General features: G+C 50.6%; 1 protein-coding gene across 28 annotated transcripts in view; it reads left to right on the top strand.

Moving 5' to 3' along the window:
* Positions 1-25,974, top strand: part of KLHDC4 (kelch domain containing 4) — a 77,059-nt gene that overhangs the window by 15,658 nt on the left and 35,427 nt on the right. For 26 of the 28 annotated variants that reach the window (XR_010124270.1, XR_008494570.2, XR_010124272.1 and 23 more), the window contains 3 exons: positions 3,046-3,124; positions 4,227-4,325; positions 10,695-10,831. Coding sequence is in view for 14 of the 28 variants with exons in the window: in XM_063654168.1 (XP_063510238.1) it covers positions 3,046-3,124; positions 4,227-4,325; positions 10,695-10,831 (315 nt within the window). In the remaining 14 variants the exon portion in view is untranslated. Of the gene's footprint in view, positions 1-1,648; positions 1,769-3,045; positions 3,125-4,226; positions 4,326-10,694; positions 10,832-19,793; positions 20,097-25,974 lie in introns of those variants that run through there. The other 2 variants (XM_063654172.1, XM_063654171.1) reach the window with 2 other exon arrangements.

Here is a 25,974-nt window from a genome sequence, read left to right as displayed (position 1 = left end):
CTACAGACCTCAGGTGATCCACCCGCCTCGGCCTCCCAAAGTGCTGGGATTACAGGCGTGAGCCACCGCACCCGGCCTATTTATTCTTTTTGAAAAGTTTTTTTTTCTTCCTCTTTTCTTTTTTGAGACGGAGTTTTGCTTTTGTTGCCCAGGCTGGAGTGCTATGGCATGATCTCAGCTCACTGCAACCTCTGGAGTCAGGCTGGCCTTAAATTCCTGACCTCAGATGATCCACCCGCCTTGGCCTCCCGAAGTGCTGTGATTACAGGTGTGAGCCACTGCACCCGACCTAAAAAGTTTTTTTATTGTGGTAAAATGTTTAACAAAATTTGCCATTTTATTGTATTTTTGTTTGGTTTTGGTTTTTTTGAGACGGAGTTTTGCTCTTGTTGCCCAGGCTGGAGTACAATGGTACGATCTCGGCTCACCGCAACCTCCACCTCCCAGGTTCAAGCAGTTCTCCTTCCTCAGCCTCCCAAGTAGCTGGGATTACAGGCATGCGCTACCATGCCTGGCTAATTTTGTATTTTTAGTAGAGATGGGGTTTCGTCATGCTGGCCAGACTGGTCTCGAACTCCCGACCTCAGGTGATCCGCCCGCCTCGGCCTCCGGAAGTGCCGGGATTACAGGCCTGAGCCAATGTGCCTGGTCAAAATTTGCCATTTTAATCATTGAAACTGTGCAGTTCAGTGGAATTACTTCATGCCGCTGTGCAACCATTAGCACTATCCAGTTGCCACATTGTTTTATCCCCCCAAACAGAAACTCGAGACCAACCTCGTCTAACTGGTGGCCCAGGACGGCTTTGAATGCAGCCTGACACGTATTTGTAAACTTTCTTAAAACATGAGACTTTTTTTTAAGCTCGTCAGCTATTGTTAGCGTTCGTGTATTTTATGTGTGGCCCGAGACAATTCTTCTTCCAGTGTAGCCCAGGGAAGCCAAAAGATGGGACAAGTGTCTAGACCCTTCAAGGGTCGCTCCCTATTTCCCCTCCCCCATCCCCTGGTGACTTCTGGTCAACTTTCTGTCACTGTGGCCTATTCTAGGTATTTTGCGTAAGTGGAGTCATAGAAGTGTCTTTTTATGACTGGCTTCCTTCACCTGGTATGTCCAAGTTCATCAGTTCTGTGGCATGTGTGAGAAATTTATTTCTTCTTATGGCTGAATCCTGTTCCATCTCTGGGTATGCCCCATTGTGTTTGTCCACTCATCTGCAGACCAACACTTAGGTTATTTCTACTGTTTGGCTTTTGTGAGGCTATAATGAGCACTGCATACAGGTATCTGTTTGAGCTGATGCCCAGGAACGAACTGGTGGATCATGTGGTGATTCTGTGTTTAGCTTTTAATACTGGTTTATTTCCTGCAGAAATTCCCAGCCTATGACATGTTTCTATGCAAATAAATCCCCAATAGAAAATAGAGTTCTCAGATTTCCCAAACTCACTTGACCTTGAAACCTGTTTTTCCTTTGAGAAGCATCTTTTGGAGTTGGCATTATGGAGGACGCCTTGGGGAACACCGTCTTAGAGGATTCTGAAGGGAGAATCTTTCCCAGTGATTCGCCAGATTGTCACTGTGTCTTTCATTACTTTCAACTGAAGTGGTCCTGTGTATTTATTTATTTATTTTTTCTTTTTTTAAGACAGTCTTGTTCTGTCTCCCAGGATGGAGTGCAATGATGCAATCCCGGCTCACTGCAACCTCTGCCTCCCAGGTTCAAGCGATCCTCCTGCCTCAGCCTCCTGAGTAGCTGGGATTACAGGTGCCCACCACCATGTCTGGCTAATTTTTGTATTTTTAGTAGAGACGGGGGGGTTTCACCATGTTTGCCAGGCTGGTCTTGAGCTCCTCACCTCAGGTGATCTGCCCGCCTCAGCCTCCCAAAGTGCTGGGATTACAGGTGTGAGCCACCGGGCCTGGCCTGTAATATTATTATATAATTTCCTTGTAGCTCTTCTTTTGTTCTCATGTGAAATAAGTAGAAAGTTGTTTGTATTTTCTAGATGGAAGATATCTGGCATGTATATTGAAATACTTAGATATGGACTTTTTTTTTTTCTGATGGAATCTCGCTCTGTCGCCAGGCTGGAGTGCAATGGCACGATCTCAACTCACTGCAACCCCCATCTCCCAGGTTCAAGTGATTCTCCTGCTTCAGCCTCCCGAGTAGCAGGGACCATAGGCATGTACCACCATGCCCAGCTAATTTTTCTATTTTTAGTTGAGACAGGGTTTTGCCATGTTGGCCAGGATAGGCTCGATCTCTTGACCTCATGATCTGCCTGCTTCGGCCTCCCAAAGTGCTGGGATTACAGGCGTGAGCCACTGCTCCTGGCCTAGATACTGGACTTTTTTAGAACGGTTTTGAGGTGATTTGACAGGATAGGCTCTTAAAAGAGGATAGTTCTGAGGTCTGGGCACGGTGGCTCACGCCTGTAATCCCAGGACTGTGGGAGGCCGAGGTGGGCAGATCACTTGAGGTCAGGAGTTTGAGACCAGCCTGGCCAATGCAGTGAAACCCCATCTCTACTAAGAAATACAAAAATTAGCCGGGTGTGGTGGTGGGCACCTGCAATCCCAGCCACTTGGGAGGCTGAGGCAGGAGAATTGCTTGAACCCAGGAGGTGGAGGTTGTGGTGAGCCGAGATTGTGCCATTGCACTCCAGCCTGGGTGACAAGAGGGAAACTCCATCTCAAAAAAAAAAAAAAAAAAAAAAAGACAGTTCTGGAACGTTTGATACATCAGTAGGGGCATCTGGACTTGTTCCTGCCTGGGACTTTTTTTTTTTTTTTTTTTTTTTACAACCAGACACTGTGTCAGTCCAGCTCCATGGTTGTCCTTGTAGTGTGGCCCTGGGCACTGGTAGAGGGGTTGGTGTTCAAGTGGCACCTTTGCTTCCTTTCTCGATGCCAGGCTCTCCTTTCAGGAAGTGTAGAGGCAGCCAGTCTATGGTGACAGAGGATTCTGTGAGGAAGGGGACAGCGCTCAGGTGGGTATCCGGGGTGACCTTGCTGACCTGCCGCTTGTGTCTCTTGTAGGTTAAATGCCTCCCTCTCGGTTCATCCTGAGAAAGATGAGTTAATCCTATTCGGAGGTGAATATTTCAACGGCCAAAAAGTAAAGTATATATTTTTTTCTTTTCTTCCCATGTTGCATGAGTATCATTTGACAGAAAGTTAACTTAAGGCAGTGACATCAAATATGCGTTAGCCCCTTCACCCCCTTGTATCACGCGCTTGAGCGGTCAGGCCTGATGTGAGACGTCGCCAGGACGGTCCAGCACTGGCATGACTGTTGATGACTTCAATGGTCCTGGGGTCTCTGTTCCTGGGACTTAGGCTGAGGCCTAGCTCTGCCGTCATCACTCTTGACGGGCGCACCCCTCTTTGTGGTTGTCTGCTGTTCTTCCTCCCAGTGGGTTTCCAGGTTTCACACTCAGCTTTCAGGTTGTCTTAAATAGGGAAAGTGCTGATAAATTGTAGGGCTAATTTTTATTTTTGAGCAGGCCAGAAAGACCTGTGTTTCACAATTGTGTGTGAAACACAAAAGCAGGAGCTCACCTTCCCTGTAGCCCGGGATGGGCCTTGGGGGTTTGACTGCATTTGTCCATCTTCATTTCTCAGTTTTCGTGCATTTAGAAACTAGGCTTGATTGGGTACGGTGGCTCATGCCCGTAATCCCAGCACTTTGGGAGGCCGAGGTGGGCAGATCACCTGAGGTCAGGAATTTGAGACCAGTCTGGCCAATGTGGTGAAACCCAGTCTCTGCTAACGATACAAAAATTAGCTGGGCATGGTGGCGGGTGCCTGTAGTCCCAGCTGCTCGGAGGCTGAGGCAGAAAATCGCTTGAACCTGGGAGGCGGAGGTTGCAGTGAGCAAAGATTGCGCCATTGCGCTCCATTCTGGGCAACAGCAAGACTCCATCTCAAACAAAACAAAAACAAGAAAACTAGGCTTGAGTTTAGGAGAATGACCAGTCCTAATAACAACGAGGGCTTTCAGTACCTTCCAGATTGATGGGCCTGGTGGGCGTTCGGTCATTTTCATTGTGTTGTCATCCCCAAGGGCCCCGGGGACCCAGCCCATGGCCTCCCTGCGCTGGTGTGGTTTACATTCCTTTAGCATGTCAGTTTCCCAGGGAATTGTCATGATTAAGATTGTTCTCACCACTTCCTTGGAAGCATATCATTTGTGACACCGACATTCTTCCTTCCTGTAGACTTTTTTGTATAACGAGCTCTATGTCTACAATATCAGAAAGGACACCTGGACCAAAGTTGACATCCCCAGTCCACCTCCGAGGCGCTGTGCTCACCAGGTAATGTCAGCACTGACTCTCAGCCACCCTCCCTCTTCCCATGTGAGTCCGGTAGACACATGGAGAGTTGATAGGTGAGGGCAGCTGGTGCGGAGGGGCTGGGCCCTGTAGATCGCCTGGTTCTGCTGTTTGCTCACTTGGATTCCCTACTCGGCTTCTTCACTGTGAGACGGGGAGGTGAACGCCTGCTCCCCAGGTGACGTGAGGATCATATGAAATATTCCATGTAAAATACCTGCTGTCATTCCTGGCATGTCCGAGCCACCGGCAGAATGCTCACTCCCCTTAGGCCCATGGTCTGGACTAGATGGTGAAGACAGGAGAACTGGATGTTCAGGAAAGGTGTGCGTGGTGGAAGGAAAACAGTTGTATTAGCGGAAACGAGCTGTAACGGGATCACAGAGAAGTGGCACTGACTTAGCACGTGGTTAGCTCCTTTCCTACCCAGGAGAGCAGTGTCAGCTGTCCCTCTGCTGTCAGGGAAGGGGCTTCCGGAGTTAGACGTTCTGTAAGCTCCGTAAGGATGGGAACTCTGTCCTTGTCCATTGTTCAACTCTGTTACAGTTGGACTCGCACAGAAAATTTGAATGAGTGTCCGCCTCTCCAGTGCAGAGAAAGATCATCACATCGGGTGACCACAGCATGATTCATGCATTCCTCTGCAATATTTCCTTCCCTCTTTGCTGATTCTGTGCTTAGAACTCACCTGCTAATGAAGTTGGTTTGGTGAGGAGGACCTGCCTGCCTGAGCTGTGTGAACATCCTGTGCAGATGCAGGCTTGCAGGCATTTGGGCTGGTTTAAAAATCAGATTTGTATATGCTTGGATTTGTTGTTGTTGTTGAGATGGAGTCTCGCTCTGTCACCTAGGCTGGAGTGCAATGGCGTGTTTTCGGCTCACTGCAACCTCTGCCTCCCAGGTTTAAGCGATTCTCCTGCCCCAGCCTCCTGAGTAATTGGGATTACAGGCACCCGTCACCACACCTGACTGGGATTGTATTAGGCAGCTAAGGTGCCTTCTACATTTGAATCTTTATTTTATTTTTTTGAGAGGGAGTCTCGCTCTGTCTCCCAGCCTGGAGTGCAGTGGCATTATATCAGCTCACTGCTACCTCCGCCTCCTGGGTTCAAGGGATTCTCCTGCCTCAGCCTCCCCAGTAGCTGGGATTACAGGCACATGCCACCATGTCTGGCTACTTTTTTTTTTTTTAGATGGAGTCTTGCTCTGTCACCTAGGCTAGAGTACGATGGTGTGATCTCGGCTCACTACAACCTCTGCCTCCCGGGTTCAAGTGATTCTCTTGCTTCAGCCCACTGAGTAGCTGGGATTACAGGCACCTGCCACCACGCTTGGCTAATTTTTTTTTTTTTCCTCCTTGAGATGGACTCTTGCTCTTGTTGCCCAGGCTGGAGTGCAATGGTGCGATCTTGGCTCACTGCAACCTCTGCTTCCTGAGTTCAAGAGATTCTCCTGCCTTAGCCTCCCAAGTAGCTGGGATTACTGGCGTGTGCCACCACGTCTAGTTAGTTTTTTGTATTTTCAGTAGAGACAGGGTTTCACCATGTTGGCCAGGCTGGTCTCGAACTCCTGACCTCAAGTGATCCACCCACCTCGGCCTCCCAAAGTGCTGAAATTACAGGCATGAACCACTGTTCTCAGCCTGAGTGTCTGGATTTTTTCACCTATCAAACAGTGTTGCATTTTGTCCTGAGGTGATTCAGTTCCTTGCAGATCATCTTGATCCTTTTGACACTCACTCTAGGGCTAGTTTAGCCCTCAGTGGTGGCCTTTCTGCAGTCTCTAGTGAGTGACCTGTGCGGTCAGTGACATCTTTTCACCTCGTCTGGTTGGAACTTGCCTGTTTCCAAGCCCTGTGTAAGCTCAGATAGTTCTCAGCATCAGAAGATGCTTTTGTCTTCACAGTGGTGGTTCCTTGGTCTCACCCTCCCAGGGTGCGGCTTAGTGTACAAAGACTCCAGGGGACGCCCCCGTGCAGATTTCCTTGGTCTCACCCTCCCAGGGTGCAGCTTAGTGTACAGAGACTCCAGGGGACGCCCCCGTGCAGATTTCCAGGGCTCTTTCTCCCACAGCTTCCTCTCTCCAGTGCTCTGCCCTGCCACTTTTAGCTGCCTCCACGTCCCTGAACTCCAGTCCTTGTCTCCTCAGCTACGCAAGACCACCTGCCCTGCCTGTGCCCCTTGTCCCTGCACCAGGGAAGAAGCTGCCTGCAGGGGCCGGAGTCATGGGTCAGGGCTGCGTGGCGTGTTTCCTGGCTCTCAGGTTCGCAGTCCTGCACTTCCCAGTTTCTGTTGTCTGGAGGTTGTTGCTTCCTAGATTTCGTCTGGTTTTTTCCTTGTTGATGGTGGGGAGCTAATGTGGTACAGGTTGCTCCATCGTGGGCAGGAGTAGAAGTTTTATCTGTGGGTCTTCATAGTTTTAATCTTCCCTTGAGTCATATTTATTTTTTTCCCTGGTGTTCATTATCTTTGGGGTGTAGGCTATACGAAACTCTTAGGCTGCTGCCTTTGTGTGGTCCTCTGGGTTGGACTGGGTCGGGCCTGGGATTGTAACTAAGATGGAGGAAAGGATGTTAAAACAGTGCTGTGGGCTGGGCATGGTGGCTTACGCCTGTAATCCCAGCACTTTGGGAGGCCGACGGGGGGCGAATCACGAGGTCAGGAGATCCAGACCATCCTGGCCAACACGGTGAAACCCCGTCTCTACTAAAAATACAAAAATTAGCTGGGCATTGTGGCGCGTGCCTGTAATCCCAGCTACTCAGGAGGCTGAGGCAGGAGAATCGCTTGAACCAGGGGAGTTGGAGGTTGCAGTGAGCCGAGATCATGCCACTGCACTCCAGCCTGGTGACAGAGCGAGACTCTGCCTCCAAAAAAAAAAAAAAAAACAATGCTGTGGATTACACTCTTTTTCCTGGAGTTTGACTTCATTTTTTTCTTTTTCTTTTTTTGTGGAGAACGAGTCTCGCTATATTGCCCAGGCAGGTGTTGAACTCCTGGGCTCAAACGATCCTCCCTCCTCTGCTTCCCTGAGACACTGAGAGCTGGGATTACAGGTGTGAGAGCCACTGTGCCTGGCCATTTGACTTCTTTTTTTTTTTTTTTTTTTTTTTTTTTTTGAGACAAAGTCTCACTCTGTTGCCCAGGCTGGAGTGCAGTGGCACGATCTCGGCTCACTGCAACCTCCACCTCCCGGGCTCGTGCCATTCTCCTGCCTCAGCCTCCCAAGTAGCTGGGACTATAGGCACCCGCCACCATGCCTGGCTAATTTTAAAAATATTTTTAGTAGAGATGGGGTTTCACCATGTTAGCCAGGATAGTCTTGATCTCCTGGCCTCGTGATCCGCCCGCCTCGGCCTCCCAAAGTGCTGGGATTACAGGCGTGAGCCACTGTGTCCGGCCAACTTCATTTTTTAAGAATGGCTTTATTTTTTATATTTTAGAAATAGGGTCTTGCTTGTTGCGAAGGCTGGTGTCAAAGTACTGGGCTCAAGCAGTCCTCCCACATCAGCCTCCCACAGTGTTGGGGTTATAGGCATGAGCCACTGCACCTGGCCAGGAATGGCTTTAGGGACTGATTATGTAAGTTGTAAATATTCATTCTGAAAAAAATGAAAAGAATTAAAAGGCAAGTCCATTGTCCATTCTCCCTAAACTGAATTTGTATTTTCTGCATGTTTTCTCTGCACATAAAGTTCATATATATATATATAATTTTTTTTTTTTTTTTTTTTGAGATGAAGTCTTACTCTATTGCCCAGGCTGGAGTGCAGTGGTGCGATCTCAGCTCACTGCAACCTCTGCCTCCCGGGCTCAAGCGATTCTCCTGCCTCAGCCTCCCGAGTAGCTGGGATTATAGGCGTGTGCCACCACGTCTGGCTAATTTTTATGTTTTCAGTAGAGACAGGGTTTCACCATGTTGGTCAGGCTGGTCTCGAACTCCTGACCTCATGATCTGCCTCCCTCGGCCTCCCAAAGCACTGGAATTAGAGGCATGAGCCACCACGCCCAGCCAGTTCATATTTCTATGCATCTATTTCACACTAACTGGAGCGTGCATGTATGTGTTCTTTCTATAGTGTTTTTTACCGTTGATGTATTATTGTAGGATTATTCTGTGGCATTGAATAGTCTTCCATGAGACGATATTTTAAAACTCTATTTACTGTGTGGCATGGTTGTGCCACCTAACTTCCTCTAGACTCAAAACATTTGTTAGGTTTCAACCTTGAGCCAGTCGTCATGTCTGCTGTAAAGTGTAAATTGGTCAGTTTCTCCCTATGGAACTACTGGGCTTTTAGAATGATAGGAAACCTGGCCTGTCCCTTTACAGGTGAGTCATCTGTGCTGAGATGACAGATGCAAAGAACAACTGGAAGTGGGTGGGGTGGAGAGGGACACGCCACCCCCTGTGTGCTGCCACCACCTGCACCCGCCGTCTGGCCCAGGAAGGAACCACATCGGTGCAGAGGGGCGGCACTGTGGCCATTTCTAAGTGCGGGTGGGCGGAGCACCGACTCAGAGGTGCCGGGAGGGAGCCTGCTGAGGACCACTGTCTGCCCCACCCGGGGCGCACTTGACCTTAGACGGGTTGGCACTCTCATTTACCAGCCCTCTCTGCGCCCTGTGTGGAACCATTCTTCGTCCTGCTAGGTCCTCACTCTTACCTTGAAACGAGAGGAAATAAAACAACAGGCTTTAATGAAAGAACCAACTCTGAAATGACCACGGCTGAGCTGGGAAATGGGGCTTCACCTGCTGCTGGGTTGCTCAGGTCGCTTTTTCTCTCTTAATTATGCCACCAGGTGCGTTACAGTCACGCGAAGCTGGGCTGCGTGACCCTGGGCAGGGTGGGCGGCTCTCACCTGTGGAGATGCAGCACTGAGAGTCCCCCTCCAGCGTGGTTGCTAACATAGACTGCCTAGGAGCGTGCTTTTCTCATCCTGGACCCCAGCTGCTGCTTAATTTGCAGGTTTGGAGGAAAGACCCCGTGGAGCTTGGTGGTTTCCGCCACTGCTTGCAGCCCAGCCGTCTGTCCAAGCAGCTCTTTCCACAGGTGGATGTGTGCCATCCCCTAAAGACTCTGCCACCCGCAGTTCTTGGGGCCTTGAGAGGGAGTGGGCCACGGAGGGCCTCATGTGGAGTAGCCGGTGGTGTCTGATAACCCATCAGGGATGCTGTTGTTTTTGATTGGTGGTCTGCTTTCTCCTTGGCGTCCCCTGCTGTTGGAGTGCCTTGCCGTGTGTGGCCCAGAGGGCATCACTCCCGCTGCGCTCCTTCACCTTTACTGTGGTGCTGAAGTCTTTATTAATCATTCATAATGTCACGTAGGGCTGGGTGCCGTGGCTCGTGTGTGTAATCCCAGTGTGCTTTGGGAGGCCGAGGCGGGAGAATTGGCTAAAGCCAGGAGTTTGAGACCAGCCTGGACAACATAGACCCCGTTGCTACAAAAAATTAAACAGCTGGGCATGATCTCACATGCCTGTTGTCCCAGCTACTCAGGAGGCTGAAGTGGGAGGGTCACTTGAAACCATGAGGTCGAGGCTGCAGTGAGTGATGATTGCGCCACCGCCCTCCTCCAGCCTGGGCGATAGAGCAAGACCCGGTCTCTAAAAGGAAAAAACATAAACACTTCCTTTTTTTTTTTTTTTTTTTTTTGAGATGGAGTCTCGCTCTGTCGTCCAGGCTGGAGTGCAATGGCACAGTCTGGGCTCACTGCACCCTCCACCTTCTGGGTTCAAGCGATTCTTCTGCCTCAGCCTCCCAAGCAGCTGGGACTACAGGTGCACGCCACCATGCCCGGCTAATTTTTGTATTTTTAGTAGAGATGGGGTTTCACCGTGTTGTCCAGGATGGTCTCTATCTCTTGACCTCGTGATCTGTCCGCCTTGGCCTCCCAAAGTGCTGGGATGACAGGCGTGAGCCACCGTGCCTGGCCCGTAAACACTTCCTTTTACGTGCACATTGTACTTGTGAGGCTAATTTAGTTGGCATGTAATGGCAAGGAAAGGCATTAACGGGAGCAGGCAGACACCATTGTTAATGTTTGAGGTAACTAGCTGTGTCCACTGTAATGGGATATGGCATTGTCTACATTTAAATGGATGTTTATTTTGCAACCTAGAGATACATGAAAGTTTATTAGACTCTTGACTGAGGACGTGCTTTCCTACGAGGGTGTTTCTCTGGAATTCTCCCCTCAGAGGCAGGAGAGGACAGTGGCTAAGTGTGGGGCTGGTCGTGTTGTGGGGCAGCCGAGATAGTACTGAAGCGCTCACCACTGCCAGTCACCCATGACACTGGCCCTTCTGCTGTGTGGCTGTGCCCTGACGTGTCACCTTTCTTTTCACAGGCGGTGGTGGTGCCTCAAGGTGGCGGACAGCTGTGGGTCTTTGGAGGGGAGTTTGCCTCTCCGAACGGAGAGCAGTTCTACCACTACAAGGATCTCTGGGTCCTGCATTTGGCCACCAAGACCTGGGAACAAGTCAAGTAAGAAGCCAGAGGAGAAGCTGAGCTCCGGGCGTGGCTCTTCTGTGCTTGTGTGCTGAGCCCGAGTGCTGGGAGCAGACCTCAGAATACCAGGCTTCAGAGGAACCTGGGTCGCAGTCCTGGAGTCCAGCCTCACTGGGTCCTGGGAGACCATGTTTTCTCTGGACCCTTCATACAGAAGCCTGGGCCAGGTGTGGGGGGTGCCACCTGCCTGGCGTTGTTCTCCAGATTCCTCTTGTTGTTGGCCGCCAGCCTCTCGCTGCCTGTGTTGCAGCTCTTCTCCTGTGGTCTCCTGCCTTGGAGGCAGCTCTGGGTGCCCAGCTTGCTGGAAGGGGAGCCCCATAGCTATGTGTCATTGACTAAAAGGCACGCTCTTTCTGTGTCGAGTTGGTGTAGAAACCGTGGAGCTGGTATGAGACAGGAAGGATGTTGACATTTCTCTTCAGTGAACCCCGCTCAGCCTCTTGATTTCCACCTCTGTCGGGAATGTCACTGATGGGGTTTATGATGCATGTTTACCACGCACAGGTGTCTCCCATTAGTCAAGAGCTGCATGTCTGTCTCTCCGTGTAGAGAGCCAGATGGCATGTTTGCATATAAATTATTTAGGAGAAGAAATCTAGTTGAATGACAGACTGAAGTAGAGTTGTTAGCATCCTTCTATGTGTGGCCTGGCTCGATTGCTGCGGCTGTGACCCACCATTACACACACCATCTCTCTGCCATTAAAGCAGCAGAGCGGAAGTGCCCTTGCTCCTGGGAGAGAGGCCGCTGCACGTAGGCCTTCTCCACATCCCAGGGCTTCAGCCAGAGGGCAGCGGCGCTCCCTGGAGCCCGGGCTTGATTATGTCACAATGAGCCACTTCGGGGTGTTTCCTGGAGTTTGGTCCCCGTTATGTTGCAGTGAGCCTTGTCAGGGTGTTGAGGCCTGTTTTGCTGGCCCCACTGCTCTTGCTGGCTCTGGGCCGGGAATGTTAACCAGTCAAATGAAGAGTCTGCTGTGGGTGGGGAGAGTGCAGACAGATTCCCTGCGCTGGGCCCACCTGCTGAAGGGGAGGGCATGACCATAGCCTTACAGTGGGACCTGGAAGGTGCTGTGGTATGCGGCTGGTTACTGTGTTCCCAGGCTTTTCCGTCCCCTTTCTCGTGCTTGTTTTGAGAAAGGTTCATAATTTTAGTAGGCACAGCAGTTGGGAAATTACTTTCATGCTAAAAATAGATTTCTTTGTGTGTATCTTGAAGCTCACGTATTTCCACTCAGCACGCAGTTGTCCTTTTGCTTTATTCCTTTTGGAGCCCACTTGTTACTGATTCGCTTGTTTATCTTTGGCAAATCGATTGATTTTTTAATAGCATTTTATCAGCTTTGGTATCTCTTGTTCATAATTGACAGGTGAGGAGAGTCAAGTCTCTGTGATAGAATGCGTCTAACCCAGCACCCAACCCAGCAGGTCCCGCCAGGCTGGTGTTGGCTGCGGCGCCTCTGTGGGTGCCTCTGTGGTGACTCTGAGCGTCTGTGACATGAGGGCTCTCTCGTGGCCTTCAGGCTTTGCTGGTTCTGTCACTCGGATCATGGGTATCTGTTCCAAGGGAATAGGGGTGCACTGTGGGTACCTGGTCACTTTGGGAGTGGCCCTGGCCCCTCCCTTGGGCCGGCAGCTGCGGGTGGCAGCCCCTACCTCATGTGCAGCTCCAGCTGCATCCCACACTGTGGGCTCGGTCATACGCGGGACATCCGTGGCAGCTGCCCTGGGTCAGGATTGTCTGATAAACAGACACCTCATTCCTCAAGTGCTTGCTAATGGTAATTAAAACAGGAGACTTGTTTTAAAGGTATATTGTAGAAGCTATTGACTTTTTTTTATAGTGATCCTGCAAACATACAATGTAGTTGTGATTCTTAGCCCCCAGTTTCAGTCTCTAGAGGGAGTAGTGGGGCAGGAACAGGGTCATTATGTGCCTCACTCTCTTCTTTTTGCCAGAATCACCCTTTGTGGAGGCATCTGTCTCTGGTGATAATTCCTGGTTCTCCTTGGCCTGAGTAACCATTAGCAAGGGAGACCTGTGCGGGGGATGAACAGAGATGCCTCGCAGAGCATTGCTTTGAGACGTTTGCCTTGGCAGCCAGGGTGTGACTAATGGGTCCACAGGTCGCCCTTGGTCCTGGAGGGTCGTGTGGAGTGTGCGTCTGATAAGGAGACGCAGCCTGTTCTGAGTACAGATTTGGAGGTCAGGAAATTGAGGGTGCCCTTAATCTTTCTCTCTCTCTCTCTCTCTCTCTTTCTGGTCTTGTCTTTCTCTCCTGTCTCTCCTCTCTCTCTCTCTCTCTTTCTCCTTCCTTTCTTTCTTCCTTCTTCAAGAGACAAAGTCTTACTCTGTTGCGCAGGCTGGAATACAGTGGTGTGATCACACCTTACTACAGCCTCAAACTCCTGGGCTCAAGTGGTCTTCCTGCCTCAGCCCCCCTAGTAGCCAGGTTTACAGGCGTGCACCACCATGCCTGGCTAATTAAATTTTTTTTTTCTTTTTTTAGAGATGGTGTCTTGTTATGTTGCCCAAGTTGGTCTTGAACTCTTGGCCTCAAGAGATTCTCCCACTTCAGCCTCCTGAGTAGCTGGGATTATAGGTGTGAGCCACTGTGCCAGGCTGAGCTGCTTAATTTCTGTATTTCTACTGCTCAGCAGGATTCGGTTACTGCTGCTTAATGTATTTGTGATTGGGAGATGCCTAATGTTGAGCCTCATTCAGTTGTTAAGACCCTGACGAGACGCACAGCAGTAACAAATGGTCTGCAGGAGATGTTGTTTGACAGCTGATGTCTGTGTCCCTTTCTGCGTTCTCTCCCACCTTGTAGTCAGCTCGGGGTGCTGAGCCCTTGCCCTCATAAACACCAGGCGCCTTGACTGTCCCCATGGCCTCAGCCTGCCCTCTCCCACCGTGCCCCAATGTCGTCTTGAAGACCTTCAATGTGAGTGAACGCTTCTCTTGCGGTGACAGTTGACTGCAGTCTGTTGTGTACCAGCTCCAAGCACATCTTAGCTAAGGTTTTCTGAGCAAGACATTCAGCAGAAGCCAGAAGAGGTGGATGGATCTGCCCATATAAAACAGGAAGGTCTTTGTGTGGAAAATGATGCCACAGGGAAAGTTAAAAATGGTGACTGGTGGGAGAAGGTACCTGCAGCATCAGGCAGAGCTCACGTTCTGGAAGGTGGTACCCTCTGCAGCAGAGCAGAAGGTGGGGCAGAGGCACCACGGGGTGGGCCCCGGGGCGGGTGCTGCGAGAGCAGTGCTGGGCAGTATGGGCAGGGCAGAGGCACCAGGAGGTGGCCCCGGGGCGGGTGCTGCAAAAGTAGAAGGCGGGGCAGAGGGCACCACATGGCGGGCCCCAGGGCGGGTGCTGCGAGAGCAGTGCTGGGCAATATGGGTGTAGGGTGAGGGTAGAGAGAACATGCCCCCACCGCTCAGTGGGTGGCACCTGTTCATTGGAATTTTAAATGTGCGTGTCCCCTGACCCCCAAGTTTAAGGATTATACCCGAAAGAAATGCTTCCTCTTATTTCGCACAAAAATATATACAAAAAACAGGATGCAGAACAACATATGCTTGGAAAAAAGCCTGCATGTGTACACGTGTGTGCACCTGCGCATGTGTGCAGATGATTGCGTGTGTGCACGTGTGAGCATATGTGAGTGCATGTGCCTCTGCCTGTATGTGTATGCATGTGTGTGACTGTGTGTGCATGCGTGTGTGCACGTCTGCCCGTGTGCGCACACACCTGCATGTGTGTGGACACCTGGATGTGTGTGCATGTGATTGTATGTGTGCGTGTGTGATTGTGCATGCGTGTGCACACGCTTGTGCATGTGTGATTGTGCTTGCGTTGCGCTCGTGCATGTGATTGTGCACGCGTGTGTGCACTTGTGCACACGTGATTGTGCATGCATGTGTGCACCTGTGTGATTGAGCATGTCTGTGCATGCGTGTGTGCTCGTGTGTGTGCATTTGCAAGTGTGTGCGCTGTCGCAGTGATCCAGAGAACCTGGTGCGTGCACACTGTAGGTGCACAGGAGAAGGTCTGTGTTGTTTCTGAGGTTTCTTCTGATTCATTGATCTTTTCCTGGTATCATTTTTTATGCCATTTTAATTAATTACTGTAGTTTTATGATATATTTTGATAGGTTGGAGGATTTTTCTCATTTACTTAAAGTCTTTGCTTTTTTCATGTATTTTGTTTTCATGAGCTTTACCATCAGTTTTTCAAGTTCTATTTTTTTTTTTTTTTCCGAGACAGTCTAGCTCTGTTGCCCAGGCTGGAGTGTAGTGGCACAATCTTGGCTCACTACAACCTCCAACTTGCCGGTTCAAGCCATTCTTGTGCCTCAGTGTCCCAAGTAGCTGGGATTACAGGTGGCTGCCATCATGACTGGCTAATTTTTATTTTTTATTTTTTTTATTTTTTTTGAGATGGAGTCTCATTCTCGTCGCCCAGGCTGGAGTGCAGTGGCAGGATCTCGGCTCACTGCAACCTCCACTTCACAGGTTGAAGCAATTCTCTTGCCTCAGCCTCCCGAATAGCAGGGATTACAGATGCCCGCCACCATGCCCGGCTAATTTTGTATTTTTAGTAGAGATGGGGTTTCTTCACGTTGGTCAGGCTGGTCTTGAACTCCCGACCTCAGGTGATCCCCCCGCCTCGGTCTCACAAAGTGCTGGGATTACAGGCATGAGCCACTGTACCTGGCCTTAGTTTTTGTATTTTTAGTAGAGACAGGGTTTCACTGTGTTGGGCAGGCTGGTCTTGAACTCCTGACCTCAAGTGATCCGCCCGCCTCAGCCTCCCAGATTGCTGGGATTACAGGCATGAGCTACCATGCCTGGCCCTCAAATTCTAATTTTAAAAGTCCAGAAGGATTTTGACTGGATTGCGTTTGCTGATGAATCGCATTTAGGCAGTGACCCCATCATACCCCTCTGGCCTCGCCGCTGGGAGCATCGTGTATTTCTCCATTTAGTTTTTTATTTATTTAAGAATTTAAACCTGGGCTATGATGGTAAGAGTGTCAAATTCTGACCTCTAAACACCCTGGGAAGTTAGGTTTATTTATTCATTTTTTTCATTTTTATTTATTCATTTTTTTGAGATGGAGTCTCGCTCTGTCGCCCAGGCTGGAGTGCAGTGGTTTGATCTCGGCTCACTGCAAGCTCCGCCTCCTGGTTTCACGCCATTCTCCTGCCTCAGCCTCCAGAGTAGCTGGGACTACAGGCGCCCGCCACCACGCCCGGCTAATTTTTTGTATTTTTAGTAAAGACGGGGTTTCACCGTGTTAGCTAGGATGGTCTCGATCTCCTGCCTCGTGATCCACCTGCCTCGGCCTCCCAAAGTGCTGGGATTACAGGCGTGAGCCACTGCACCTGGCCAGGTTTATTTTTTTTAACGTTCAGTCAAGTTTAAAATGGCCTGAAGTAGAATTGTAGAGTCCAGGCCGGGTGCAGTGGCTCATGCCTGTAATCCCAGCACTTTAGGAAACGGAGGTGGGAGCATCACTTGAGCCCGGGAGTTTGAGACCAGCCTGGACAACATAGTAAGACCCCATCTCTAAAGAAGTTAGTTAGGTGTGCTGGTGTGTGTGTAATCCCAGCTACTTGGGAGGCTGGGGTGGGAGGATCACTTGAGCTCAGGAGTTCAAGGTGGCAGTGAGCTGTGATTACATCACTGTACTGCAACCGGGGCCACAAGTGAGGCCCTGTGACTTAACAAAACATCAGAATGCAAGGCATATACATTTATAAAGTCTTTGACCTCATGTCTAATGGTTCTCCCAAAAGCCTCCAGTTAGTGCCAGTGCTGGCGTGTGGAGGGCTGACTCTTGGCGTGATGCCTGTGCAGGTGCTCCTGTTTCACAGTTTTCCTCAAGTGTTCTCCATGCTCATCCTCACTTCATAACTGTGGCAGACACTGGACTACAGCTGCGGCGCCTTGCAGAATGACTCTTGCCTGCCCTGATAGGAAGGCGTTATGGGCAACTCATCTGGAGGGGCCGTGTTTTGATTCTGAACTTAGAGAACAGTGGGGGGTTTTCCTGGCACAGTGGCCAGCAGAGCTGCCCGCTAGCAAAGAGGATCTTGAGTAGTGGTTCTCAAATCTTCGTACTCCACGTAGCCCCTAGGGAGCCCAGGAGAATGCTCCTTCCTGCCCTCCCACTCCGGATCAGTCTCATTCAGAGCAGGTTTGATGTGGGGTTGAGGAATCTGTGTTTTACCCGATCCTGACGGCTCTGGGCCACAGACGGGGTCCAGTTATGATCTGATCCATCAGCCTCTGTGACTGGTGGAAGGCATGCTTATTTTGAATACTGTTCAACTGATGTGAAGTTTTTTAGCTGCTGCTTAAAAGAAGTAAGAATATTCATGTAAAATACCTCTTAGATCCTTAACAATGAAAGTAGTGTAGGTTTTGCTTTTGTAAATTACTAATGATTGCAGAATGAAAGCATTCTCTTAATGGTGGTTTGGCAGGTCAGGCTCTGAGTGCTATGTGGCCAGATTGTCATGGGCTAGTGTAGCTGGGGATGGTACAGGGGACTGAAGGGCGCAGGCGGCCTGTTGATTTCATGGGCTGGGCTGTGGTATGTGGCATCCTGGTGCAGTGCTGCCGCTGCCCGTAATTGGGCTCGGGGGTTCACACACTACGTGGCCGCTGCTGAGAGAGGACTACTCTAGCTGTTTTTCCTCTGTCATTTTTTTTTTTAAAATTGATCTAAAAGGAAACGTCAGGAGATTCAGCCACAGCGAAGACGGTTTTTGCCCTTTCTGGGGAAGATTGCTGTGGCAGGCCTCGTGCAGAGCACGTGGGAATCCCTGTGGAAATCCCCGTGGGATGGGCTTATGTCTTTTGAGAAGTCCAGGAAGAGCTCATCAGGAAATGGAATAGACGTTGCTACCGTGACGCAGCCCTGCACTGCGCATTCGTTTTTTAGTGAATATTTTTTACTTCTGTGGGGGAGTTGGTTTTTTAGCTGAGGGTGTGAAGTTGGGGGGAATTAAATATTGGTAGAGGCGCACGGAGTCTGGATTCAGTATCTGGAGTAGTCAGTGTCTTCCTTGGCTTTTCAGGGTTTTCTTGTAGGAAGGCAGAATAGAGTCCCTCCTGTTATCTGGTCATTTTTAACAGCGATGCATATTTTCGGATGCTGATAATCTGATTTGAGTTGGGTTAATGTATAGTAATGGTCCCCAACCTTTTCGGCACCAGGGACTGGTTTCACAGAAGACAATTTTTCCACTGCTGGTGGGGAGGGGTGACGGTTTCAGGATGAAACGGTTCCACCTTAGATCATCAAGCATTAGATTCTCCTACAGAGCTCACAACCTAGATTCCACAACCTGGATCTGTGGTGTGTGCAGCTCACAATAGGGTTCGCGCTCCTGTGAGAGTCTAATGCTGCTGCTGGTTTGACAGGAGGTGGGGCTCAGCCTTTGATGCCTGCTGGCCCTCCTCACCTCCTGCTGTGCGGCCTGATTCCTAACAGGCCATGGACCTCCAACTGGCAAGCAGCAGGGCGCCTGGGCCTCTGTCCAGGCCAGCACTGGCTGGCTGCCTTCTGCTGTGTGTTGGTTGGTTGGCTGGTGGGTGTTTTTGTAGCACATTGGATGATAAGTGGATACTTTGTAACAGTCTCTCATCTTCTCCATTCTAGCAACAGACACATATGCTTGATGTCATAATGGTTTGGAAATGAGGGGGAAAATGGCAATGCTGACGTCAAGACCAAAACTCAGGTGCGGGAGCATTCCTGCCTCGTTGGAGGGCTGCGTGTGGCCAGCGCTAGCTGCTGTTTTGAGATCTCTTCAGTCTGTTCCTTGAGTGGGAGTTGGCCGCAAAGCTGCCCTGTTCCGACTTTGCAGCATAGATCTCTGTACTGTTTCTTATTTTTGTTTCTGTGTGTTTGTTTTAAATGTGTGTGCGCTCATGTGAGTTTGAAAGGAGTTAGATGCAACAGCAGGAGCTGTGCTCAGGGCAGTGGTGTTAATCATGGAGGGCGTGGGAAGGGCTGGGAAGAGGAGGGGGTTGTAAGACTCCCCTTTTCCCTCCCATGTAAACAGATGCTGGTGACTGAAAGTCTGTCTGCGGTTATTGGCAAGAGTGATTGGAAACTGTGAAACACTAAAAACACCAGCAGCTGGTGTTTGCAGGGCATTTTCCTTTGACGAAGGTGTGTCCTGGTAGAGATGGGTCACAGCTGGGGGTGCAGGCAGCTCCCAGGAAGGCGGGAGCCACCCCCCGCTGGGCTGGGAGGGAGAGAGGCCCTGCTGCCCAGTCCGGCCTGGATCCTCCCAGCATTAGGCTCTGGAGCAGGAGGGGAGGCGGCTGCTCCTGGGAATCCCCCAAAGTAGGGTTTCCCCTCTCCCCGCCCCCCCAACCTGTCAATCTCCCGTTGCTGCTCAGCCTGGGGCCTCTGGGATAGGGAGCAGAGCAGGGGCCTCTGGGATAGGGAGCAGAGCAGGAGCCGGCAGTCCCCTCGGGATGCACACGTGTTGGGTGGGAGCGCTGGAGCTCTCTTGTTTCCCTCCTCAGTCACGGTGGGCCTGCCCTGCCCACTGAGCTTGCCGGCTTTGAATATTCAGAGTTTGGTTAGGTCGGCCTGCCACACGTGACAGCCAGCGTTTCTCCAGGCACTTGCCACCTTCTCTTCCTGTCCCCTGGAGGAGGTGCAGGGGGTTGGGGGAGATTCGTCTCCCTCCATTGGTTTCTGGGCCAGTGCCTTCTGAGGGATCATCTGTGACTCACAAACCACAGATGGAGGCCAGGCCACTTCAGGACCCCGCCCGATAGGTGTTTCGTAACAGCTTTCTCTGAGATGTGATTCATATACCATCAAATCACCCTTTAAAATGTGTAATTCAGTGGTTTTTAGCATATTCACAGAATTGCGCAACCAGCACCATGATCTAAAGTTAGTGCATTTTCATCCCCCAAAAAGAAAACTCATCTTTTCTAGCAGTCACCCCACCATCCCCGGTCCCTGCTGTCTGTGTCTGTGGATCTGCCTATTCTGGGTATTTCATAAAAGCGGAATCAAAGCACGTGGGCCCTGTGACGGGCTCTTCTTTCCGCGTGGTGCCGTCAGGACATGTCTTCTTTCCGCGTGGTGCTGTCAGGACGTGTCTTCTTTCCGCGTGGTGCCGTCAGGACGTGTCCTGCTGTTGCGAGTATCAGCGCTTCACTCCCATGGCCAGATGAGGTGCTGGTGTGTGGATGGATGAGGTACTGGTGTGTGGGTGGATGAGGTGCTGGTGTGTGGATGAGGTGCTGGTGTGTGGATGGATGAGGTGCTGGTGTGTGGATGGATGAGGTGCTGGTGTGTGGATGGATGAGGTGCTGGTGTGTGGATGGATGAGGTGCTGGTGTGTGGATGGATGAGGTGCTGGTGTGTGGATGGATGAGGTGCTGGTGTGTGGATGAGGTGCTGGTGTGTGGATGAGGTGCCGGTGTGTGGATGGATGAGGTGCTGGTGTGTGGATGAGGTGCTGGTGTGTGGATGGATGAGGTGCTGGTGTGGATGGATGAGGTGCTGGTGTATGGATGGATGAGGTGCTGGTGTGTGGATGAGGTGCTGGTGTGTGGATGGGTGAGGTGCTGGTGTGTGGATGGATGAGGTGCTGGTGTGTGGATGGATGAGGTCTGGTGTGTGGATGGGTGAGGTGCTGGTGTGTGGATGGGTGAGGTCTGGTGTGTGGATGGATGAGGTGCTGTTGTGTGGATGGACCACTTTTTGGTTTTCTGTTGGGCACTTGGGTTGTTTCCACTTTTCTGCTGTTGCAGTGTTGCTGTGAACATTCACGGACAGTGCATACATCTTTGTATGCACTGGAGCACTTGGGAGATGATCGATACTGTTTGGTTGGATGAAGATATAGATGTGTGTGTGTCTGCGCGTGTGTGTGTGCGCAGGCATACACACTGTTTCCTCCTGATGTGAGGAAGGGGTCATCATTTGGTCCTCAGCTAAAGCTGCATCTGAGTGAAAGTCAGTTTCCTGGGGAAGGCTCCTTGGCAGGATGATTCTGTTATTTTTCGATTTTGTAGTGAAGGACTGCAATGAGTTAGCTAACAGTGACTGGCCTCTGAGAGTCTGAGGTGTGAAGTACAGGTCACTATAGGAATGGACACACCTTGCTCTGCCTCTGGGCGTGGGTGGGTTGGGTTACATGGTCTGAAGCTCTCTGACTCCACCGTAAGCTGGGTTGTATCGACAGCAAACAGCAGTAGCTCATGAAGGCAGAACCTGCCCTGCTGGAAAACCGGGGTGTGTGTGGATTCCGCTTTTTGCAGTTTGCTGATGGATGATTGCTTGTATCTGTGATAGGACAGAGGCGGGACCCACATGTACTTAGAGAGACTGGGCTGGGCGCAGTGGTTCATGCCTGTAATCCCAGCACTTTGGGAGGCCAAGGCGGGCAGATCACCTGTTGTCAGGAGTTCAAGACCAGCTTGGCCAACATGGTGAAACGCCATCTCTACAAAAATACAGAAAAATATTTGCCAGGCGTGATGGCGGGCGCCTGTAATTCCAGCTACTCGGGAGGTTTAGGCGGAAGAATTGCTTGAACCCGGGAGGCAGAGGTAGCAATGAGCTGAGGTCGTGCCATTGTGCTCTAGCCTGGGTGACAGAGTGAGACTCTGTCTAAAAAAAAAAAAAAAAAAAGAAGAGACTGATTTGTAGAGAAACCGGGAGGGTGAGCTGGAGTGCGGTCGTGTGATCTCGGCTCACTGCAACCTCCGCCTCCTGAGTTCAAGTGAGTCTCTTGCCTCAGCTTTCCAAGTAGCTGGGATTACAGGTGCGCACCACCACGCTCGGCTAATTTTTGTATTTTTAGGAGAGTCGGGGTTTCACCATGTTGGCCAGGCTGCTCTTGAACTCCTGACTTCAAGTGATCTGGCTGCCTCGGCCTCCCAAAGTGCTGGGATTACAGGCATGAGCCACCGCACCTGGTCTAGGGTAAGTGGTTTTTGACCATAGGTTTATTTCGGTGCTGAGGCCTCTAACTTCATTTGATGTAATTGAGTGTCTTAATCAGTGTCGACAGCTAGAATACCTTGGTTCAAATTCTGGCTGTGCCACAGACTGGTTTTGTAGGTATCCTGATTTGTATGTCTTGATTTTCTTATCTGTTTTTTTTTTTTTTTTTTGGTCACCCAGGCTGGAGTACAGTGGCGCCATCTCGGCTCACTGCAGCCTCTGCCTCCTGGGTTCAAGCAATTCTCCTGCCTCAGCCTTCCAAGTAGCTGGGATTACAGGTGCCCACCACCATGCCTGGCTAATTTCGTATTTTTAATAGAGGCAGGGTTTTACCATGTTGGCCAGGCTGGTCTCGAACTCCTGACCTCAGGTGATCCACCCACCTCGGCCTCCCAAAGTACTGGGATTACAGGCGTGAGCCACCGCGCCCGGCCAATTTTCTTATCTGTAAAATGAGACTAAAGGTAATATCTGCACCATGAGTTTGCTGTGAGGATAAATGCACATAAAAGGACTGTGCCTGGCATAGAATAAACACAAATGGTGGTTTTTCTCTGAGTAGTGATCATTAAGATGAGACAAGGGTGTGGTTTATAGGCTGCCTGAATTCTGGAGAGGGCTACTAATAATGCCACACAACGTGATTTAAGTGCCCTGTCTTTACGCCATCATTTGTTATTTGATGGACTCGATACTTGGAAAAGCAGGGCGAAGTTCCCAAGGCATGTGTTTGAAATGGAAGGAGAGGTGCATGCACACGGCTCTCCCTGGCTGCACTGTAACTGCTCTTGAAAGACAGGGGCTCTCTAGTCTGAGGATGAGCCACTAGACTGAGTTTCCTCAGCCCCTGTGACCCGGACTCTCAGGAATCCGGCAGGAATTGCTCCTTTGCTCAGCAGATGTCTCTAGGCCACCGGTGGGGCAGTGGTCCTGCTGTCGGGCTGCTTCACGATGTTTCTGTCCACGACGGACCACACATACAGTGGTGGTCTCCTAGGATCATCAGACTGTGTTTTTACTTCCCTTTTGTCTGTTGAGACATCTACTTGCCATTGTGTTACAGTGGTCTAGAGTATCTGGGACAGTACCGTGCTGTCCAGGTTTGTAGCCTAGAAGCAGTGGGCTCTCCCAGCAGCTCAGGTGTGTGGCAGGCTGTGCCTTCCAGAAGTGTGTGCGTGCACTCGGACAGCACAGTGACAAGGTCGCCTAATGATGTGTTGTTTCCCAGAACCTGTCTCTGTCATTAAGTAGTGCGTGACTGTATGTTGTATAATTTTGAAAGGTGTAGACTGTAAAGTCACTCAGAGAAGTGTTTGCATGCAGAGTGCTTAATTCTGACTGTACCCTAAGCATGTAAAGTTACCTGGTGTGTATCCGTTTTCTGTAAATGTCACGGCAGCGGCCCAGTTGAGGGGCCTGGTGGTGACACTGCCTGGCAGCTCGCCCCGCTTGGAGCTCCATCCTGCACGCAGCTCCTGAGCCTCGAGGCAGCCACCACCACGATATTCCCCTATATTTTGTGCTCTCCATAGGTCTCTGGCCGAGGAGGACATTTGGATTTTTTAAGACTTCATATTTAGGAATGACAGCAGTTTTGAAAAGTCTGTTGGGGTTTCAAATATAAATGGGCTTTTTAAAATAGCTTTATTTTTCTAAAGAGGGATGTGGAATCTTTTTATAGAAAATTTTCCCTTTTTAGGTAGAAAACACAGTGATATTTGGCTACTGCCACAAAAAGTTAATTGAGTCCTTTGTGTCAGCCAGAGGATGAGACTCTGGTGGGGTTCCCATGCAGGCAGTGGAAGGAGGCCCCACCCCAGCGCAGTTAGGGCAGTGGGGGGTGCCCCTTCGACCGGGCTGCAGCAGGCCCCAGGCCTGTGTTCCCTTGCTGGATGGGGACGGCAGTGGCAGCGCTCGGTTCTCCTCTGTCTTTTTTTGAAGCAGATTTGGATGCAGACATACTGGTTTAATTTTTTTTTTGGCGACGGAGTCTTACTTGTTGCCCAGGCTGGAGTGCAGTGGTGTGATCTTGGCTCACTGCAAGCCCCACCTCCCAGGTTCATACCATTCTCCTGCCTCAGCCTCCCGAGTAGCTGGGACTACAGGCGCCCGCCAACATGCCTGGCTAATTTTTTTGTATTGTTAGTAGAGACGGGGTTTCAGCACTGGTTTAGTTTTGAATAAAGGTCTGATCCTCAGATTGTTCTTATGAAGTAATCCATCGGGAAATTCGTCGGGAGGGGGAGGGGCGTCAGGAAATTCGTCAGGAGGGAGAGGGGCGTCAGGAAATTCGTCAGGAGGGGGAGGGGCGTCAGGAAATTCGTCAGGAGGGGGAGGGGCATCAGGAAATTCATCAAGAGGGGGAGGGGCGTTCGTTTCTTGCTCCGCATGTGTGGGGTTTTCTTCTCAATTGACTGTCATGTGTAGTGTGTCCATTGGATGGCCCTGTCTCCTGGGGTGTCCAGCCTGGAGGGGATGGGGCTGCTGTGGAGTCTGTGGAACCGTGAAGTGAGGCCAGCTTGGAGGACTCCAGAGAAACTTAGTGAGCTGAGATCCTGCTGGGTATCAGTATGTGAGGAGGCCACCCCAAAGGCTCATGCCAACTCCAGGTTGGATTAATAGAATTGGTGTTTAGAAAAAGGAACTGATTGCTTCTGGTTGACATTCCATGGATGAGTGTGGTGGTCATTCTGAGTGATACATTAAAAGGGATGCTGATACGATGGAGGGTGCTAGAGGAGAGAAGCTGGTGGGACCCCGCGTTTGAACAGTGAGAACCGAATTCGCTCCAGCTTGGAGCAAGACCCCTGGCAGTCACCCTGATGATGCGGTGAATTATCTCTCTGAACTTCAGTAAACTTGGATTAGATTACTCAAGCTTCCTTTTACGTTTGAGATTCCATGTCTTGATTTTTTTTTTTTTTTTTTTCTTGAGACGGAGTCTTGCTCTGTCGCCCAGACTGGAGTGCAGTGGCGGTCTCGGCTCACTGCAGCCTCTGCCTCCTGGGTTGAAGCGATTCTCCTGCCTCAGCCTCCTGAGTAGCAGGCATTACAGTGCCTCCACCACACCCAGCTAATTACTGTATTTTTAGTAGAGACAGGGTTTCACCATGTTGGTGAGGCTGGTCTTGAACTCCTGACCTCGTGATCCGCCCACCTTGGCCTCCCAAAGTGCTGGGATGACAGGCGTGAGCCACCACGCCCAGCCCTCTTGGGTTTTTTAGGGTACCTGCCCATTTGTAGGCTTGTACATAAAACCCTGTGAGTGGGTTTTGGGGACAGCTGTGTAACATGCACAAAAAATAAATGGAGGAAGAATGCATTATCTAAATAAGCACTGACTTGTGTGATTGAAGCTGTAACCATCCTTTGCAGCCCAGAGTTGCTGTGACCTGTGTGGAGAGGTGGGAGGGTCAGGCAGAGTGGGTGTGAAAGCCACGGAGGATCCCAGGGAGTGGATTCATAAGTAGGAGGCGAGGCAGGTCATCAGTGAGGATCCCAGGGAGTGGCCGCAGTGACTGTGCCCAGCAGCCCTCCTTAAGGCCCTGCCCTGGTGCCTGCGGCTCTAGGAGATTTCCTGGGTAGTCCCAGCACACGCACCCTGTTCAGGCTGATGTTGCAGCCCAAAGCCATTCCTGTGTGCCCGGCCTCCTCTGTGCCTGGGCGCTCTGCACATCTGTGGCCGGTGTAAGCACCTCTGCGAGCTTTCTGAGCACCTGCTGCCCCAGCGCCTCCTCCCCATCCCTCTCTGTTTTGTTGCTCCTCTCTCTGGTTGTGAAAGTCACACCTGCTCACTGGAGGACTGCTGGGAGATGCAGGAAACGATCAACACGAGAAAACCATTGAGAGCCCCTCATGTAGAAGCTGGGATAGGATTTGCTTGGCACCTGCCTTTTCACCTATAAAATCTGGGATAGGATTTGCCTTGCACCTGCCTTTTCACCTATAGAATCTGGGATAGGATTTGCTTTGCACCTGCCTTCTCACCTGTAGAAGCTGGGATAGGATTTGCTTTGGACCTGCCTTTTCACCTACTGTTTTTCGAGCATTGTCCCGTGACATGCAGTATTTTAAAGAATCTGATTCTTAAACATCTTTGTCAAGTTGATAGAATAAAATGGT

Source organism: Pongo pygmaeus, chromosome 18 (genome assembly GCF_028885625.2).
Source record: "Pongo pygmaeus isolate AG05252 chromosome 18, NHGRI_mPonPyg2-v2.0_pri, whole genome shotgun sequence".
In the NCBI taxonomy this organism is placed as follows: Eukaryota; Metazoa; Chordata; class Mammalia; order Primates; family Hominidae; genus Pongo; species Pongo pygmaeus.
The sequence above is the reverse complement of the archived record's forward strand: the minus strand, read 5'-3'. Positions and strand labels throughout refer to the sequence as shown.